Source organism: Hesperophylax consimilis, chromosome 30 (assembly GCF_061612785.1).
Source record: "Hesperophylax consimilis isolate HC1 chromosome 30, BYU_Hcon_1.0, whole genome shotgun sequence".
NCBI classification, from domain to species: domain Eukaryota; kingdom Metazoa; phylum Arthropoda; class Insecta; order Trichoptera; family Limnephilidae; genus Hesperophylax; species Hesperophylax consimilis.
In genome coordinates, this window is record NC_142865.1 from 2656727 (window position 1) to 2673429 (window position 16703).

At 35.8% G+C, this 16703-nt stretch overlaps 1 protein-coding gene across 2 annotated transcripts in view; it reads right to left on the reverse strand.

Annotated features, from left to right (window-relative positions):
- hppy (MAP4K3-like protein hppy) overlaps positions 1-16703 on the reverse strand; it is an 80081-nt gene that overhangs the window by 35737 nt on the left and 27641 nt on the right. For both annotated transcript variants that reach the window (XM_089649629.1, XM_089649628.1), the window contains exons 5-9: positions 15852-15924; positions 14317-14507; positions 10170-10280; positions 8452-8722; positions 7585-7696 (exon numbers count right to left, since the gene is read on the reverse strand). In XM_089649629.1, coding sequence (XP_089505755.1) covers positions 7585-7696; positions 8452-8722; positions 10170-10280; positions 14317-14507; positions 15852-15924 — 758 coding nt within the window. The remainder of the gene's footprint in view (positions 1-7584; positions 7697-8451; positions 8723-10169; positions 10281-14316; positions 14508-15851; positions 15925-16703) is intronic.

Genomic DNA, 16703 nt, shown 5'->3' on the forward strand with positions numbered 1-16703 from the left:
ATTTTTATATTCAATCGTAAAAGATCAATGGTTTCGTTGCTTGTGTGGCACGTAGCGCCGTCTTGTTGAAAGTAAACGTTGTCCAGATCAATCCATCCAATTCCGGCCATAAAAAATCATTAATCATCTCTCGATAGCGCAATCCATTCACCGTAACTGTTACTCCAGCCTCATTTAAACCGCACCAAACAGTCACACGTTGAGGATAGAGAGGCTTTTCAACAATAACTCTTGGGTTTTGAGCCCCAGATGCGACAATTTTGCTTGTTGACGAAGCCACCGAGGTGGAAATGGGCCTCATCACTCAAGATGATTTGCATTTGATTCACTCAAGTGAATTTTAATAATTTAAATGCGTTGTTGAAGCGTGTATCGTTCCATTTTTATTAATGGCGTAGTTTCTACTTGTCAAAAGTCAAAAAATGACAGCTTCAAAAGTAACATCTACCGAAATAGCGGGCTATTTAAAATAACACCTCTTATTGGAAAACCCTGTATTATAATAATTGCTCAAGGAGTCTGCCCACATAACCGGAGCAAGCCACGACCGTGCTATGAACGTATCAGGCACGAAAAGAAACACGACACTCGCTACTATGCCCACTGCAACGGATCGACAGCGTTCTACGCCCGTATTTATGAATGCACGAAGCGTATCGCCACCGGCTAAATATTCTAGCCGTCCGGTTATGGCACGCTACGGTGTCGGTCGGTGACGGAACGGTCTTGTGGCCGTTGTTTCATATTCATTCATAGAGAGAATATTATTTTACGTGTGTCGATACGGTTACAGTCGTGGAATAATAAGTTGTAGGGCAGAGTCCTTTATGGTTATTGGAAATAATTGGACAAAAATAATTGTTGTTAATCATAATCACACTCTTTTATATATAGAAAAAATAATCATCGCATTATTAAACGATTTAACAACAAAACAACCCATTCTGGCAAACAGAAACAATCTGGGACACAACAGTTAAAACTAATAACTTGGCACACATGTTATAATTTGTCATACAAAACCATCAACTTCAAACATTCAAATTTTCATATAAAACAATCAACTGAAAACATGTTATAAATTATATAACTTGTTTTATAAAAACATGCTGTAATTTGTCACAAAAAACAATAGATTCGACCAACTAATAAATCGTCAAACTAAATAGGTAGGTACTGCAAAATTATTACAATAAGATAATCATCTTTTAAAAAATGATATTTCTCATCAAACAAAAATAACATTATTTCATCTTACAAAAAAAACTCAAGAAAAGTGTTATTTCATCACACAAAAACAATCAATCAACTTGGGAATAGTGTTATTTCATTACAAAAACCAATCAACTTGGGAAAAATGTTATTTCGTTTCACAAAAAACAATCAACTTGGGAAAAGTGTTATTTCATCATACAAAAACTATCAACTTGGGAAAGTGTTATTTCATCACACAAAAATAAACTACTTCGGAAAAGTATTATTTCTTCACACCAACAATCAACTTGGGAAATTGTCATTTCATCATACAATAACAATCAACTTGGGAAAGTGTTATTTCATCATACAAATTCAATCAATTTGGGAAAAGTGTTATTTCATCACACAAAAATAAAGAAGTTGGGAAACTTGTAACTTCGTTATACAAACAATAAACTTGGGAAAAGAGTTATTTCGTCATACAAACAATCAAGTTGGGAAAAGTATAATTACATCATACAAAAAACATCAACTTGAAAATTTTTTTATTTCATCATACACAACAATCATATTGGGAAAAGTGTTACTTCAAACAAAAACAAACGACTTCGGAAAAGTCTTATTACATCATACAAATTCAATCAACTTGGGAAAATTGTTATTTCATCACACAAAAATAAAGAAGTTGGGAAACTTGTTATTTCGTCATACAAACAATAAACTTGGGAAAAAGAGTTATTTCGTCATACAAACAATCAACTTGGGAAAAGTATTATTACATCATACAAAAAACATCAACTTGAGAAAATTGTTATTTCATCATACAAAACAATCATATTGGGAAAAGTGTTACTTCAAACAAAAACAAACGACTTGGGAAAAGTCTTATTACATCGTACAAATTCAATCAACTTAGGAAAAGTGTTATTTCATCATACAAAAACAAAACACAATACATTATTTTTTTTACATTCAATCTATTATTAGTTGTCTTACGAAAACTATCAAACTCATGGTCATACGAGATCGAGCAAAATTGACCTTTATGACAAGAATACCTTAGGCTCATTTTCATAATTTGTTCGCCGGTAATGGCACACTCTCTCACACGGAGTCTCACTCTAAAATAATACAAGACAATGGGTTGAAGTGGGACAGAGGATGTACAGAAAAAGTTATAATAATTATTAGATTTGTTATTTTTTATAGAATAAATAATAAATGGAAAAAACTTTTATTTAAATTAATTTTCTGAGAATTTTCGATTGTTCTTTATTAACCTTTCTCATCATCTTTATCTGCTTATCGGTGTGAGCTCTGGCAACATGAAATTTTGCACAACTTTCATGTCTGGAATTTCTAGGTTAACACAATTATTACAATCACGGGCTTATGGAGGTGTTAAATATCCATTCAACTTTCAAAAGATAAGACGTCGTATTATTGTTTATTATTTGATATACTTCTAAATGTGTCTGGGCTTGTCTCAGCAAGCTCTTAGCTCTGGCATTAAGAAATTTGTAAAACTATTCTAAATGTATTTTCTGCATTAACGCAACTATTTTCAACAATTTACGCTTTGAAATATCCATTGGAAAATACCCTAGATCATATTGTCGTAGCGAGTTTATTGAAAAAAATTATTATTTGATGTACTTGAAATAAACATATAGATATTTCTAAAAAATTTAAAGTTGTTCAATAAGTTGATTTTTATAAGTAACAAAAATATTTCTATTTTTTTATAAATAAGTTAATGAGTAAAACCTCAAATTGTAATATTTAATTATTGAAGACAATATTAGCGATTCTTCAATATTGTCTTCAATAATTGAACAAAAAAAATGTTCTTATAACTTCAAGGCAATCGAAAATTCTCAATTATAAACAAACAATTAAATGTGTATAATATACTGGAACATTCGACATCGATAAAATTAGATAATAATAACAATATACAATTTGACACACATAACTTTGCAGTCGTCCAAAGAACGAACCGACAAACAATGCATATTTTCTAAAACCACGAACTGCGGGGTTATGTGTGTCAAGCTATTATAACCTAGTACACAAATGGGGCGGATACATAGACAATATTATAGAAAACTACAGGAATTCTATGACAAAATTGTATTACATATTCCTAAAGTGCCCTTAAAATATTCATAAAATGTTAAGTGAAAGATAGTGCACGAGTTTTTAACGGTCCAAAGCCAGTGGGATTATGACATCCCCATGTTAGGGAATATTGTGAGGCAGGAGGGATAGTGGGAGGGGGTATAGTGGTTTGGAATAGTTTGAAACACACGCTCGCAGCCTCATCTTACCCCGCAATAGTCCAATAGTCACCGCTACACAAACGAGAACCTCTTTAAACCCTGGGGTATTCTGAGATTATGTCATCGAGTTATTTCTAACGATCAGATTCATGATTTATTTAGAAATATTTCCGGTTGACATTTATTTATTTACAGAGCGGAGACGGTTTACATATAGTTCCCGTGAGCACTTAGGCCATAGGCCCATTGTGCTCTCATCTCCCATTTTAACTCATTCCATTAACAGTCACCCGGTCCCTTTTATAAAGTTCACCAGGGTTGTCATTGGATATGCGGCTATATCTTCTGGTTCCACAATGTGTCTTCCCAGCTCTCATCTCTCCTCTCCAATCCCCTTTGGTTCCCTGAAGGCCTCACAAGGGAAGAGTTCACGGAGGTGACCTCTTCTCTCCTCTCCACTCTTTCTTGGTTACCTAAAGGTCCCACGAGGGCCTCATCTCTCCCCGATTGACATTAATATATTCGTTAATTTTTAATGTATACACTTCCCTTCTTTGAGATGCTGATCTGGTCACCAAACATGGCTAAATATTACTTGATTACACATCTGCCCTGATGATGAACACTGCAATGCTGTCTGAAACGTTGGCTAAAGAAGGAGTTAACGTAACACGGCATAATACCACAAAAACAAATCACTATAATTTTCTAAAGCCGTTTCAAGCAATGTTGCAATTACGAATAACGAATCCTTAAATGAATCTTTTGTTCAATTCTAGCCATGGCGTCCCAGGGCCAACAATTGGCCTGAAGCCTGTGGGACTATGGCATCTCCAATGGGGTATTTTCATAAAAAATGAATACCATCAAAAATGTGTGGAAGATAGAAAGTTTATTTTTATGATTATCGAACAAAAAATATTTATTTTTAAAATTTTCATTCTTGATTAATTATTAATTACAAAAACAATCTAAAACTGCACATTCCGAAACAGTTCCAACTGGCTACAATGTCATTACGACATAGAAAGTGCCAATTTCTGATAAGACAGCTGTCACCAACGTCGCCAGGTGTGACGTCAACGCCACTGAATTCACTAATAAAAACGAACGAGTCGTTTTGGCAGCAAATCGAAAATGACACATTTTAAATCGTTTTATAAAATGTATTCGTAAAAATAAAAATACCTTTATTACCGTAATATTTTTTTAACATTTTTTTGAAAATAAAAAAAACAGTGAAATTACCCTATGTATGTTGTGATGCTGAAGAAAATGGGCGTGGGAAGGAGATGGGATAGAGAAAGGTTAAGAAGAACCTGGCTGTGCAGTATAACATAATTAATTTTTTTAAATATCCTATTTAAAAAAATTAAATCAAAATGATTGGTGTTAAGAACATTTTAGGAAATGAAAATATGATATTGTCAAAACTATACATAATATTAGATGCCCAAGCAAACCAAAAAGCAAAAATGATGTAAATATGACTGGATGAAACTAACAATAATAAAGACTTGGAGAAAAAGTGATAAAAGATGTAACATAACCTAAAATAAACTATTTTACTGTGAAAACATTTTTCAATGGATTGATTAACTAAACATAAAAGTCTGAAAAGTGTACTCTGCAATGTCAGGGGAAAACACACCGTATGCATGCATATTGAAATCATCAAATTGTATATCAGTCTGTATAAGTTTATGGTCACATACGTCCTTGTGGAATTGATTGTATTACGGCATTTTGTATAAATCTAGTTGCAAATGAGTGTAAGGCAAAATGAACTGTACGAAGTACCGGACGCATAGTAATAAAAATCAAAGTGTGGTTATCTTGGTGTACTAAAATAAAAGTCTCATTTTACTCAGTTGGAGCGTTTATTTAAGAATGCACAATAGCAATTACTTCACAATAATAACGCGTTTATTTTATGGGATAAATACGAGTAGGCACTATATTATTTAGCGTGGAATGCAGGCGATATCTAGGTCAAGGTTACAAGCGCGCGAGGTAATTGACTGAAGACTGACTACTCGCTGCGTCGGGCCAATTTATATAGTTAGGACGGCGGTCGTAGTAGCTGTGTGAGACCGCTGGTAAACTACGGGCACTAGCTGGAACTAGATTCTTCTAGTAGTTTCTGCAGTGTTGGATTATGCCTAGACCCTTTGTCTAGACACTTCTAGCGGTTGGAATAATCCGGACCCCGACCTTGAGCTTCTCACCTTATTTATTATCCTATTAATCTCGACAGCTAACGCCATCTATGGGTAAAATAACCTAATTTACAAAGTTAGTGCCATCTACGGGTAACCTAATAGACTAGCAAGCGGTTGGAATAATCCAGACCCCGACCTTGAGCTTCTCACCTTATTTATGATCCCATTATTCTCGACAGCTAACGCCATCTATGGGTAGCCCAATAGACAAAGTTAGTGCCATCTATGTATAACCTAATAGACTAAGCTAGTGCCATAATGATAATGTCACAGTTTTTTTTACTGATTTTCAATCAATGCCATATATTGTTATTTTGACATTTGAAACGTTCCCGTTCCCGTTAAACGGCCTCGTTGATTCAATTCAACATCCGTTTTCTATCAAATCAGTGTAGATAACACTTTTACAGATTGTAATATTATAAGCTCGGTGATCCTATGTCATCTTCTATATAAATTTATTTCGGTCTGTGAACTTCGATTTGTGCGAAAAAATCTGAAAGGATGAATGTGGAGACAAAACACCGTAAAATACGTGGTTATACATTGTCTCTATTCGTATTTCACAAATCTGACTGTCGTAATTCGTTTCTTCTTAATTTCTTCTGACAGGCCAGCCGCGCCGGTAATCAGCCTCGATTTATCGATATAAACTAATACACGTCGTATATTTACGAAACTACTTTGATTATCTGAATAATGAACGTAGGGCGGCGACGGTGATCGGTCAAAAGGTCAAATTACATGGGAAGTCAAAATTTGTTTATCGAAGATCCGTGGATTTCAAACCAACGGGGTTCTACTGAGCATATAATACGATATCTCTATTATACTAAAATAAAGTCACTATCTGTCTCTGTCTGTTTGTGCACTTAGTTCTTCTTAACTACGCAACGAATTTTGATTTTCAATATCATTTATAGAATGTCTTCCGGAAGGTTTATATAAATATAATACATGCGTATTATATTTATAGAAAGTAGAGAAAAGTCGAGTAATGCCGGGTACACGTTAGCCAGTGAATAATAAGAAAGTTTGCCATGATAGACCATTACTTTGAGACTTACAGCGCATTCCGGGTGAACAGGGAGTGAACGAGAGTGTTAAATTTATACCACGAGTAAAAGTTTTAATATGTTTGACAGTGAAAATATATATGTATATAGTAAATAAAATAATATATTAATAATTTTTGTGTTTGTTTTATTGAAATGAACCTCTCTGTACCGTTATCACTGTTTCCTCAAGTCTTTCTAACCTTAAGCTAAAGCAACAAATTGTAATCTTGTGTGCCCAATTCTTGTATGTGTGTGCCAATATTGGTAATGTGGATAAGACGAAATGGTATTAAATATGAAAGCAGAATCGTCCAGTGAAAAAAGCGCATAATCTTCAAGATTAATTAATTCCACTGAAAATGCATTGATGAAAGGCAAGCATTTAGGCATCGTGGCATTAATTTAACCCCTCAAGATAATTTTTTCAGTTTTGGGAACAAACAGATATATAAAATAATTTTTTTGAGTTTAAATAAATGGCTTTAGAAAAAGCGAATGAAAAAACCGTTAAATAAATTAGAAAATAATGCCACATAGACAATCCTATATAATGTCACGTCGCCTTACGGAGTGTTGTGTGTGTTCTGTGAAGTGTGTTATGCTACACATACATTTGCAAACTGAAACACGAGTCGAACCACGAATTATGCGAAAGGAACGAAACAGTTGGAAGCGACGTTCGCGCCATTGCTGTTGCTTCGTTCCTTTCTCATAAGTTGAGCTTCAGTTCGGCAGTTCGGCTCGCGTACGTATACGTAGCTGAAGGTATTTACTTGTTTGTTTGTTTATGTGATTGTATGTTCCCAGGCTGTTAGTGGTACTCACTTTTCCTTGGGAAGTTTGTCTGCGGGCACCGGGCACGTGTTCTGCACGTCGCTGAGCAGGTCCAGCATGTCCCAGCCAGTGTCCTCGACGCGCCGCGGACAGCAGGACTTCACTGGAAGCACAATAATGAAGAGCACTAATGTATAATAGTTCGGGGCCAGAAATTTTTCAGTCAGAATTTTTAATTAAAACCAAAAATTTATGCTTAGTCGCTTGCTTGGAAAATAGACCAAACCATCATTAAGGGCGATTTTACACAATGATTTTTTTAAAAGGGTGTGTTTTATGTTGGTACATATTAAGATGGCGGACATTATTTGACATCAATCAATCTGTAGAGTAGGGAGTGTGGCGAACCCATCGCTCAGGGGGTGGAAACACGACTTGCAATAGCCATCCCAAGGCAAGGTGTTTGAATGATGCTGGGGAACTGAAAATACTAAACGACGGAAGAGTCACGAACGATGCCTCCGAGTACAGGGTCACATCTCCGAGTATTTACTCGGGGCTCTGCTGGGTGAACCTTCTATTTCCCTAGATTCGTGGGACCAAAAATGGATCACTCAAACAGAAAAAAATAGAGGCCTTTGGGGAACCTAGAGGGAGTGGAGAGGACAGCTGAGGCTACCTCGGTGGACTCTTCCCTCTTGGGGCTTTCGGCAAACCCAAGCCTTCAGGGAAAACCCTTAGTGCTACAGTTAATCCCCTGGAGGATCCATAAACGGGAAATCAGGGACCCTCACGGGACCAGGAAACAAACTCAAAGAAACGAGGTAAAATGGGAGATAGCACAATGGGCCAATGGCCTGAGTGCTCACGGGAATTATACTTCATCACCGCTTTAATAAATAAAATAATAATCAATACCTGCACGCTTCATGGTATCTGAATCCCCCGCGTTGATCCTGCACTGCTCCTCCAGTTCGTCATCAGCGTCCAGGTCGATGATGGGAGAGTCGTCAAACACGCCGGACGGCCGACTGGCGCCGGCCGGGTCGTCCTGACCGGCGGCCCCCTCGCCGTGCAAGCTGCGCGGCCGCGCTTGCTGGCCGGCGGGTGTCGGTTGTGACGACGCAGCGGCGGCGCGGGATTTTACCGTCAGCTTGGAGGCGATGCGGTGGGGGACATTGGGCACAGTCTGGAAAAAGAGAAAAAAATTATTAATGATCTCATTTTTAACTGTTTAAGTTGTTGGAAATTGTAAAGGATGGAAAGGACACAGATATGTCTTAATCATAATTTTATATAATTGAGAATCTTGTTGCAACATTTCAATGAACAGGTTGTTTTTACGGCTCGTTCTTGAGTTCAACAGCTGGGCTGTGGATTGATTTGCCGGCCTCTGTGATTCCTCCCTCCTACAACACGGGACTCTTCAAGACTATGGTAAACAAGAGTTCAATGATATTTCATCAAATCTAAAATTCCACACACCTTTAAAAAGTGATATAGAGTCATTGAAAGTGATGAAACAAAAACTAGGTTTAATAGTTACCTATGTAACCTATTTAATTTCATCACTTTTCATTACTTTATATCACTTTTTGGAGGTGTGTTGAATTGTCATTTTGATGACATACCCGGTCACCGTAAACGAGACCATCTTTTTCCTTTCTTCTTCACCTCAAAAAGACCCTCCACACAGCATCCCCAAATATGACATGGGCCCTGATGTAAATTATTTCCGTCAGGATCTCCTGTGTGCAGTTATTTAAATTGTTCACCAAAACAAATGCAAATATCTGTGGACACAAATACAAAATTGAACAAAACACCTTTTGCATCCAATCAATCACAGCGCCCTTGAGGTGATTTTTCACAAAAACGGCGCTCTACAAATTATCCAATTATTATTATTATTAATCCTAGGAAACAATCCTTGCAAATAGAGTAGTGGAAGCATGGAACAAACTTCCACAACATGTCATCCATTCTACTTGTATAAACCTATTTAAAGATCCATTGGGTTCTTATTTGGAGAGAAGAAAGGATTGACTTATTGCGAATAGACTTATTGTGAAGGAAGGATTGACTTATTGCGAAATTAGACTTATTGTGAAGAAAGAATTGACTTATTGCAAAATTAGACTGATTGTTTTATTTATTTATTATTTTATTTTATTTATTTCTTTAGATTTACACACAGTACAATATGATACAAGATATAATTAAAATATTTTTAGTGATTATTGATTATTGTACCTTATCAGGTCGAAATTATTGGTTCCTAACTAGGCAAATTGCCCGTTCCAAGGAACCAAATTATGTGAAAGTAAGTGTGTGATTTGTCTATGTCTATAATATATCTCATTAATGTTTTAATTTGTGATGTTTTGATTTAGGAAATTAGATATGAATGCATCAGCCGAATACCGCCTGCTCATTAAATAACAATAAATGCAATCCATTTTTGAAATAGCTGCGTGAGGGACAATCTTACTCACAAGCAACTCACACTTAGGTACGCCAAGGCCGAAGCGTCTAATAGACCGATAGAGTCTTCTCATAGAAACGTAGGTAATTTTGAAGAGGTAGCAAAAAGATGAATGAATGAAATCAATTCAGTAGAAGAAAATATGACTTACTCCATCTTCGTCAGGATCGGCGTTGAAGTTAAAGACACTGCTGGGGTTGGACACCTTCTGCAGCAACTCTATGGCCAGCCTCTTGGTCATGTCTGATTGGAAGAACGCGTGCTGAATACATACAAGCAAAACAAACATAACATCAGTTAATAATACTAAAAAATAAATAATATTTATTTCATTATTGAAGACAACATTAGCGATTTTTAAACGAAAATCTGAAACAGAAAAATCAGAAAAGGATACGGTCACATCTAGGACTCGAACCCAGGACCCTCGCCTTGCCGGGGCACCGCTCTACCACTGAGCTAATGAGACCCTATCCGCTTCGGTCACTTTTAACTGTATTATACTTCGAATAAGAACTACCAACATTGTCTTCATTTTTTCACCGCACATTATTTATTGGCAACTATCTTTATGTATGATCGCAAGATTCAACCCGAACTAAATGCAATCTAGACAGCGTCTTTTTTAGATAAACCTATCTTTTTATTTTTAATGTGCGACATCTATTGACTTTTCTGCAAGTCTAGGATGAATATTTATTTTTGGAATAACTTTATTGAGTAAAACCTCAAATTGTAATATTAAGACCGTATCCTTTTCTGATTTTTCTGTTTCAGATTTTCGTTTAAAAATCGCTAATATTGTCTTCAATAATTAAATATTACAATTTGAGGTTTTACTCAATAAAGTTATTCCAAAAAATAAATAATATTTATTTATTTACTAGCTGTACCTCGCCATGCATTGCTGTGGTTCAGTCTGTCGGTGCAGAAAGAGAAACAATAGCGCGAGTTGCTTTTACGTCCAACAGATTGTGCTGTTTTTAAAAAAATAATATTTTACCTGTCACGGGTCACATATATAATATAGGTATATAAAAATACATTATTCAAATGCAAAGTTGTGTCAAAATTTCAAAGCAATCGGTGAAGTACTTTCCGAGATTTCTGATGTTCAACAAACAAACATTGACATTTTTATTTTTATTTATATTTTATTTTATTTTATTTTATTTATTTATTTTTCATGTTCTCCGTAAAACGGTTATTCACCAATACATTATGGAGAAGATTACAAATTAGACAAAAAGTATAGCAAAACACATAAAAAGGTCAGTTTCACTACTTTGTGACATACGTCAAAAGATAATTGTTAAACTGCCTGTAGGTTACGTTAAAAATGTCGATGGTCAATGCAGACTCGTTGAGCAGTTCAGTCGCTCTGTTGACTGGGGCGTTCTGATAGGCAGAAGTCCTCGCTTTTGGAGCATAAAAAAGGGTATGGGACCTTCCACGAGTATACTTGTCTGGGACATATAAGTTAATCTCTTTCAAAATAGGTGGATTATGTATAGTTCCAGAGATTATCTTAAAAAAATGTTTTCCTAAAAATATTTTTCGGCGGGCTTCTAATGTATTAAGATCGAGCATTCCTGCTAAGAATAAGGATGGATACAGGAAAGGGTAGTACATATATTCCCTCATATATAGGTAACGCATGAATCTCTTTTGTACTTTTTCTATTTCGAGAATATGGTTTTGCTCAGAAGGGGCCCAAATAATGGAGCTATATTCCAAGATACTGCGAACAAGTGCTTCATACGTTCTTCGGATTGCGATTCCGTTGGTAAATGATCTTGAATTACGAAGAACAAATCCAAGCATTTTGTTGGCACGGGAGACAATATCAGATATATGGGATTTGAAAGAGAGATTTGCTTCAAAAATTACGCCAAGGTCTCGAATCTCATATAGATTCATGTTCTCCATAAAACGGTTACGCACCAATATATTAAGGGGGAAGATCATAAATTTGAGGTATATGTGACTCATAAAACGTCATGGGGGCAGTTATACCATTTTGCAGTACATGTGACACATAAAAGGTCATGGGGGCAGTTATACTATTTTGCAGTACATGTGTCACATAAAAGGTCATGGGGGCAGTTATACTATTTTGCAGTACATGTGACACATAAAAGGTCATGGGGGCAGTTATACTATTTTGCGGTACATGTGACACATAAAAGGTCATGGGGGCAGTTATACTATTTTGCAGTACATGTGTCACATAAAAGGTCATGGGGGCAGTTACACCAACGTTAAGGACAAAGAACATCCGTTAAATTCGTTAAATCCGTTAAGTAGCTCTAAATCTTTTCAAAGAATATCTCCATGAAAGAAAACAGGTAACAAAAGTGGAAAGCTCAGAATCAGAACCGATAGAAAACAACCTCGGTGTTCCACAAGGGTCGGTATTAGGTCCAATTCTATTCATTATTTACATTAATGATATAATTAAAACCATAAAACATTTCAAAATTAGATTATTTGCAGACGATACATTAATCTATATTTCATGTAAAGAGTACATAGATGCAATCAATAAATTAAATGAAGACCTACAAAATATAGCGAAATGGCTGAAATTAAACAAATTAAAACTGAATGTCAACAAAACAAAATATATGGAAATAGGCAACAAAACGCATAACACAGAGTTAAAATTGACAATTAATGACGAAAAAATTGAAAAAGTAAATGAAATTAAGTACCTAGGTGTGATACTAGATTCAAAACTAACTTTCGCAGCAAATTTTGAATATGTGCTAAAGAAGGTATCTAAAAAAGTCAATTTTCTTAGAAGATTAAGAAATAAACTAAATGGAAACACTACAGAGCTGATTTATAAAACTATAGTTGCTCCACATTTAGATTATTGCTCTACTATGTTGTATTTGGCCAATGAAGGAAACTTGAACAAGCTAGATGTTATACAGAATAGAGCTATGAGATGTATACTAGGAAAAGGAAAATACGCAAGCATAGATCAAATGAGAGAACAGCTAAATTGGATTTCTATAAAAAAGAGACTATTATATAATGTGTTAATTTTTGTACATAAAATCATGAACAACCAAATGCCAAAATATTTTAAGGATGAAATTGTTTTTAATAGAGATGTTCATAATTACGAAACCAGAAATGTAAATAGGATTAGATTGCCACATATGAAAAAAACAAAATCACAGAACTGCCTAATGTACAAAGGACTAAAAATGTATGATGAAATGCCTGAAAGTCTGAAGAATGAAGGAAGAATGAATGTATTTAAAAATAAATGTTATATTTACTGTAAAAATATGTAAAATTACAAAATGAAATATGATCTTGTTTATATTAGTTTATATTCAAATGTATAAACTAACTCAATAAATAATAAAAAATAAAAAAAAATCATTCAGGTATTTACTCACTGCAATGTAGTGACTGTCCCGCGTTTTACATAGGCAAAACAGCACGTAATATCAACACGCGAATCAAAGAACACCTGAGATGCTTAAATAGTAATGGGTTCTCCGAATTCGCAAATCATCTCATATCAACCAACCATACGTTTGACAAAAACACTGGCGTCAGTCTATTGCATAAAAACGGAATAGGCCTTAGGTTGGATAACTTAGAGGCGTTAGAGTTAAGGAAAGCCAAAAACGTCAATAGCAAAGTCATCAACAACCAAATAAACCTAAATAAAAGCCCTATACTCAGATTGTTCCCTATTGACAAAGAGCACTCGCATCTCAATCTCCCACCTATCCCTACCTCTTCCACTGTAGCTCAGACCGTCTACTTACCGTGATATTAACGCATGTTAATTTATATTTTAGATGTCTAGGTTTAGTATTATACAGTCCTGATGAAGCTACGGTTGTAGTGAAACCCGGTCGACATTAAGTATTTACCTATAAGTGATGTTTACAAAGTTATTGTTTAATTTTAAAAAATAAAAAGAATTTAAAATGGCATTTAGATGCCATTTTAAATTTGCTATTTGCCACGGTGCAAAACATTATCTGGGAATATTACATGCGAAGAACATTAGTGACATCTTTTGATATTCGATAGAAGCTCAATCAAGCTAGTGACTAAACATTTTGGCTGATTGCGTATATATTCATTGTAATTCATAAAAATCGTCTACCCAAATACGGGTAGCTATCGCTCAAGTGGTTAGATAGAATGTTAAGAATAACAGGAATGCGCCAATATCTTAGCTTCTTCATTCTTCAAGATCTCTTCCTCATTCGACCCATAGTTGAGGTGTTCAGAAGACAAAGGAAGTAACGGAGTTGACAAACCATGAGCAGTTTATCAGCCGTCGGCCTCTTCTTGGGGTTCTTGGTGAGCGCCGTCTTGAGGAAGGCGTGGAAGGTGGCGCTCCAACGCTCCTTCTCGCGCAGCGTGGGCGGCTTGAAGCCCGACTTGGACATGAGAAATAGCGCACGCATCGGATGCAAGTCAAACATGGGCGGTTGCAGCTCAGCAAGTTCTGCAATACAACGGGTAAAAAATAATGGTGGTACTGAATCAGATCCTTGTGGAACTCTTGTAAATGCATATAATTGTCCAAAAACACAATATAAAGAGTGCCGAAATTATTTTTTACTTTAACTAGTTTACACATGGGGTTCAGAAATTAGTACCTACTTTACGAAAGGAAATCATTCTACATCATATTTTAAGGTCACTTTGAACACTTCATAAGCAAAATCATTATATGGAAAAGGGTTTTTTTGTGGAGGAAGTTAATCTGGCTTCCAAAAAACTCTAGGCATCTTGTATAGGGCTAGTAGTTCTTCAATAGTGACCAACTGCCTAATCCTTTTTTTTTAATGATAAACTAATGTTTGTAAGACAATGTTTATTTTTTATGCATAGCACAAAATATCAGTCACCTGAAATATCCATACAAATTGAAAATATTTCCCAAGTAACATTAAAAGCCGCCGATGGGAATTGAACCCTCACCTCTTATAAACATTAGTTTTTCATTAAAAAAATAATAATATTTGACAAGTCAAAATATTTCACCAACAAATGTAGATATAATGTCTCGACGCCATCTAGCGGGAAATTTAGCACTAACAAAGCCTTTCCTACAAAAATAAAGTTGGTTGTTTACAGGTGAAAAAATATAATAAGCAGTAATTGTTGAATGAAGTACTAGTACATATTGAATTATTTGGCGTGTTGGGAATAAGTCAACGTAGTTCAGTGGTCCAGAGCACCTGACCGGACATCAGAAGATGCGGGTTCAATTCCCGTCGGCGGCATTTATTTTTACTAGGGAGATATTTTCAATTTGTATGGTTATTTCAGGCCACTAATTATTGCTTATGCCTAATCCTGTTCAAATCGCAAGTACGTCCAACAATTGAATTTGAAAGCCACTTCTGAGTTGGAGCCAAAATATCTAATAAATCTATATGATTCTATGCAAATCAGGGCGTTGTTAACAGACCAATTGCTAGGTTAGATTGAAGTCTAATGCACAGACTCAGTGTAGGCGTGTTGAATTGGTTCTATACGTATTTCAATATTATCGATCCCCTGTGCACCGGAGCACCCACGTCAAACTCGACAGACACAAACGAACACTCAATCATAGTAGATGTTGGCTTCATAAGAATGGGTCGTTGCTTTGACTGTTTTTTGTGTAAGTCAGCTTTCACGTGGAACAAGCTAACGGCATTAATAAATCCCTTGTTACAGCCAACAACCTTAACCCACCTTACAATGCTGCCCAATGGAGCGCTCTCGTGAGATGTAACATAAAATAAAAATAAATTTATAAAAGAAAGAAGTTCCAAGGAAATGATGAAGGCAAACTCACCAATAGCAGTAATCCCACAAGCCCAAATATCACACAACTGATTGTAGCCACCTTTCCTTTCTACAGCTGCAACCTGAAACAATTGTATACATCACTTTAATCGAATTACTACTTACATCAGATTATCAGAAATATATATTTTATGACTACTTGGCGCAGGTTGATAAGTTTGTGTATTTAGGAAGTATGTTTACAAAAGATGGAAAGGCAGATATTGAAAGAAGGGCAAGTGCAGGAACAGTACTCCATCAATCCTTTGTGTGCAAGACATCCTCTGGGAATTTCCTAGAAGCTTACCGCACTTGCCTCCATGTTATGGTATTTTGAACCTTAAAAAATGCTCCTAGAATAAAATGTAATTGTTTCCAATGTAATTGGAAATAATGCATCTTAATATTATTCTAGCTTGTCGTTTCGTCACCTGCAAACATGTTTATTTTATCTATGTAAAAAAGTGCATCACAGACCATAGCAGTTCACTTTTGCCCCGCTACTGTTTAAGAATACTTCACGAAACTCTATCCAAAGACCGCCTAAATCTATAGCACTCTTGGTCTATGGTTGGTTGAGAAGGATCGCGGCTGACGCTTTCCAGAGCGCCAGTACCAATCGGACAGCCTTGGAACGAGGTCGAGTCAACGGGAAGGATTTGGGCAACTGCTCCAGACGACAAAATTTACGGGAGATGCTGATGTCAGATTTAGCTAGTTTGAAGTAATCGCTGGTCATCACGTCTATCTTAACAAATTTTACAGTTCTTTCCTAAGAACTGTACGGCGCCCATCTCTGTGAATCAGGTCAGACATTAATCTTGTACACAATGTCACATATTTAACTGTTTATTGCTACCAT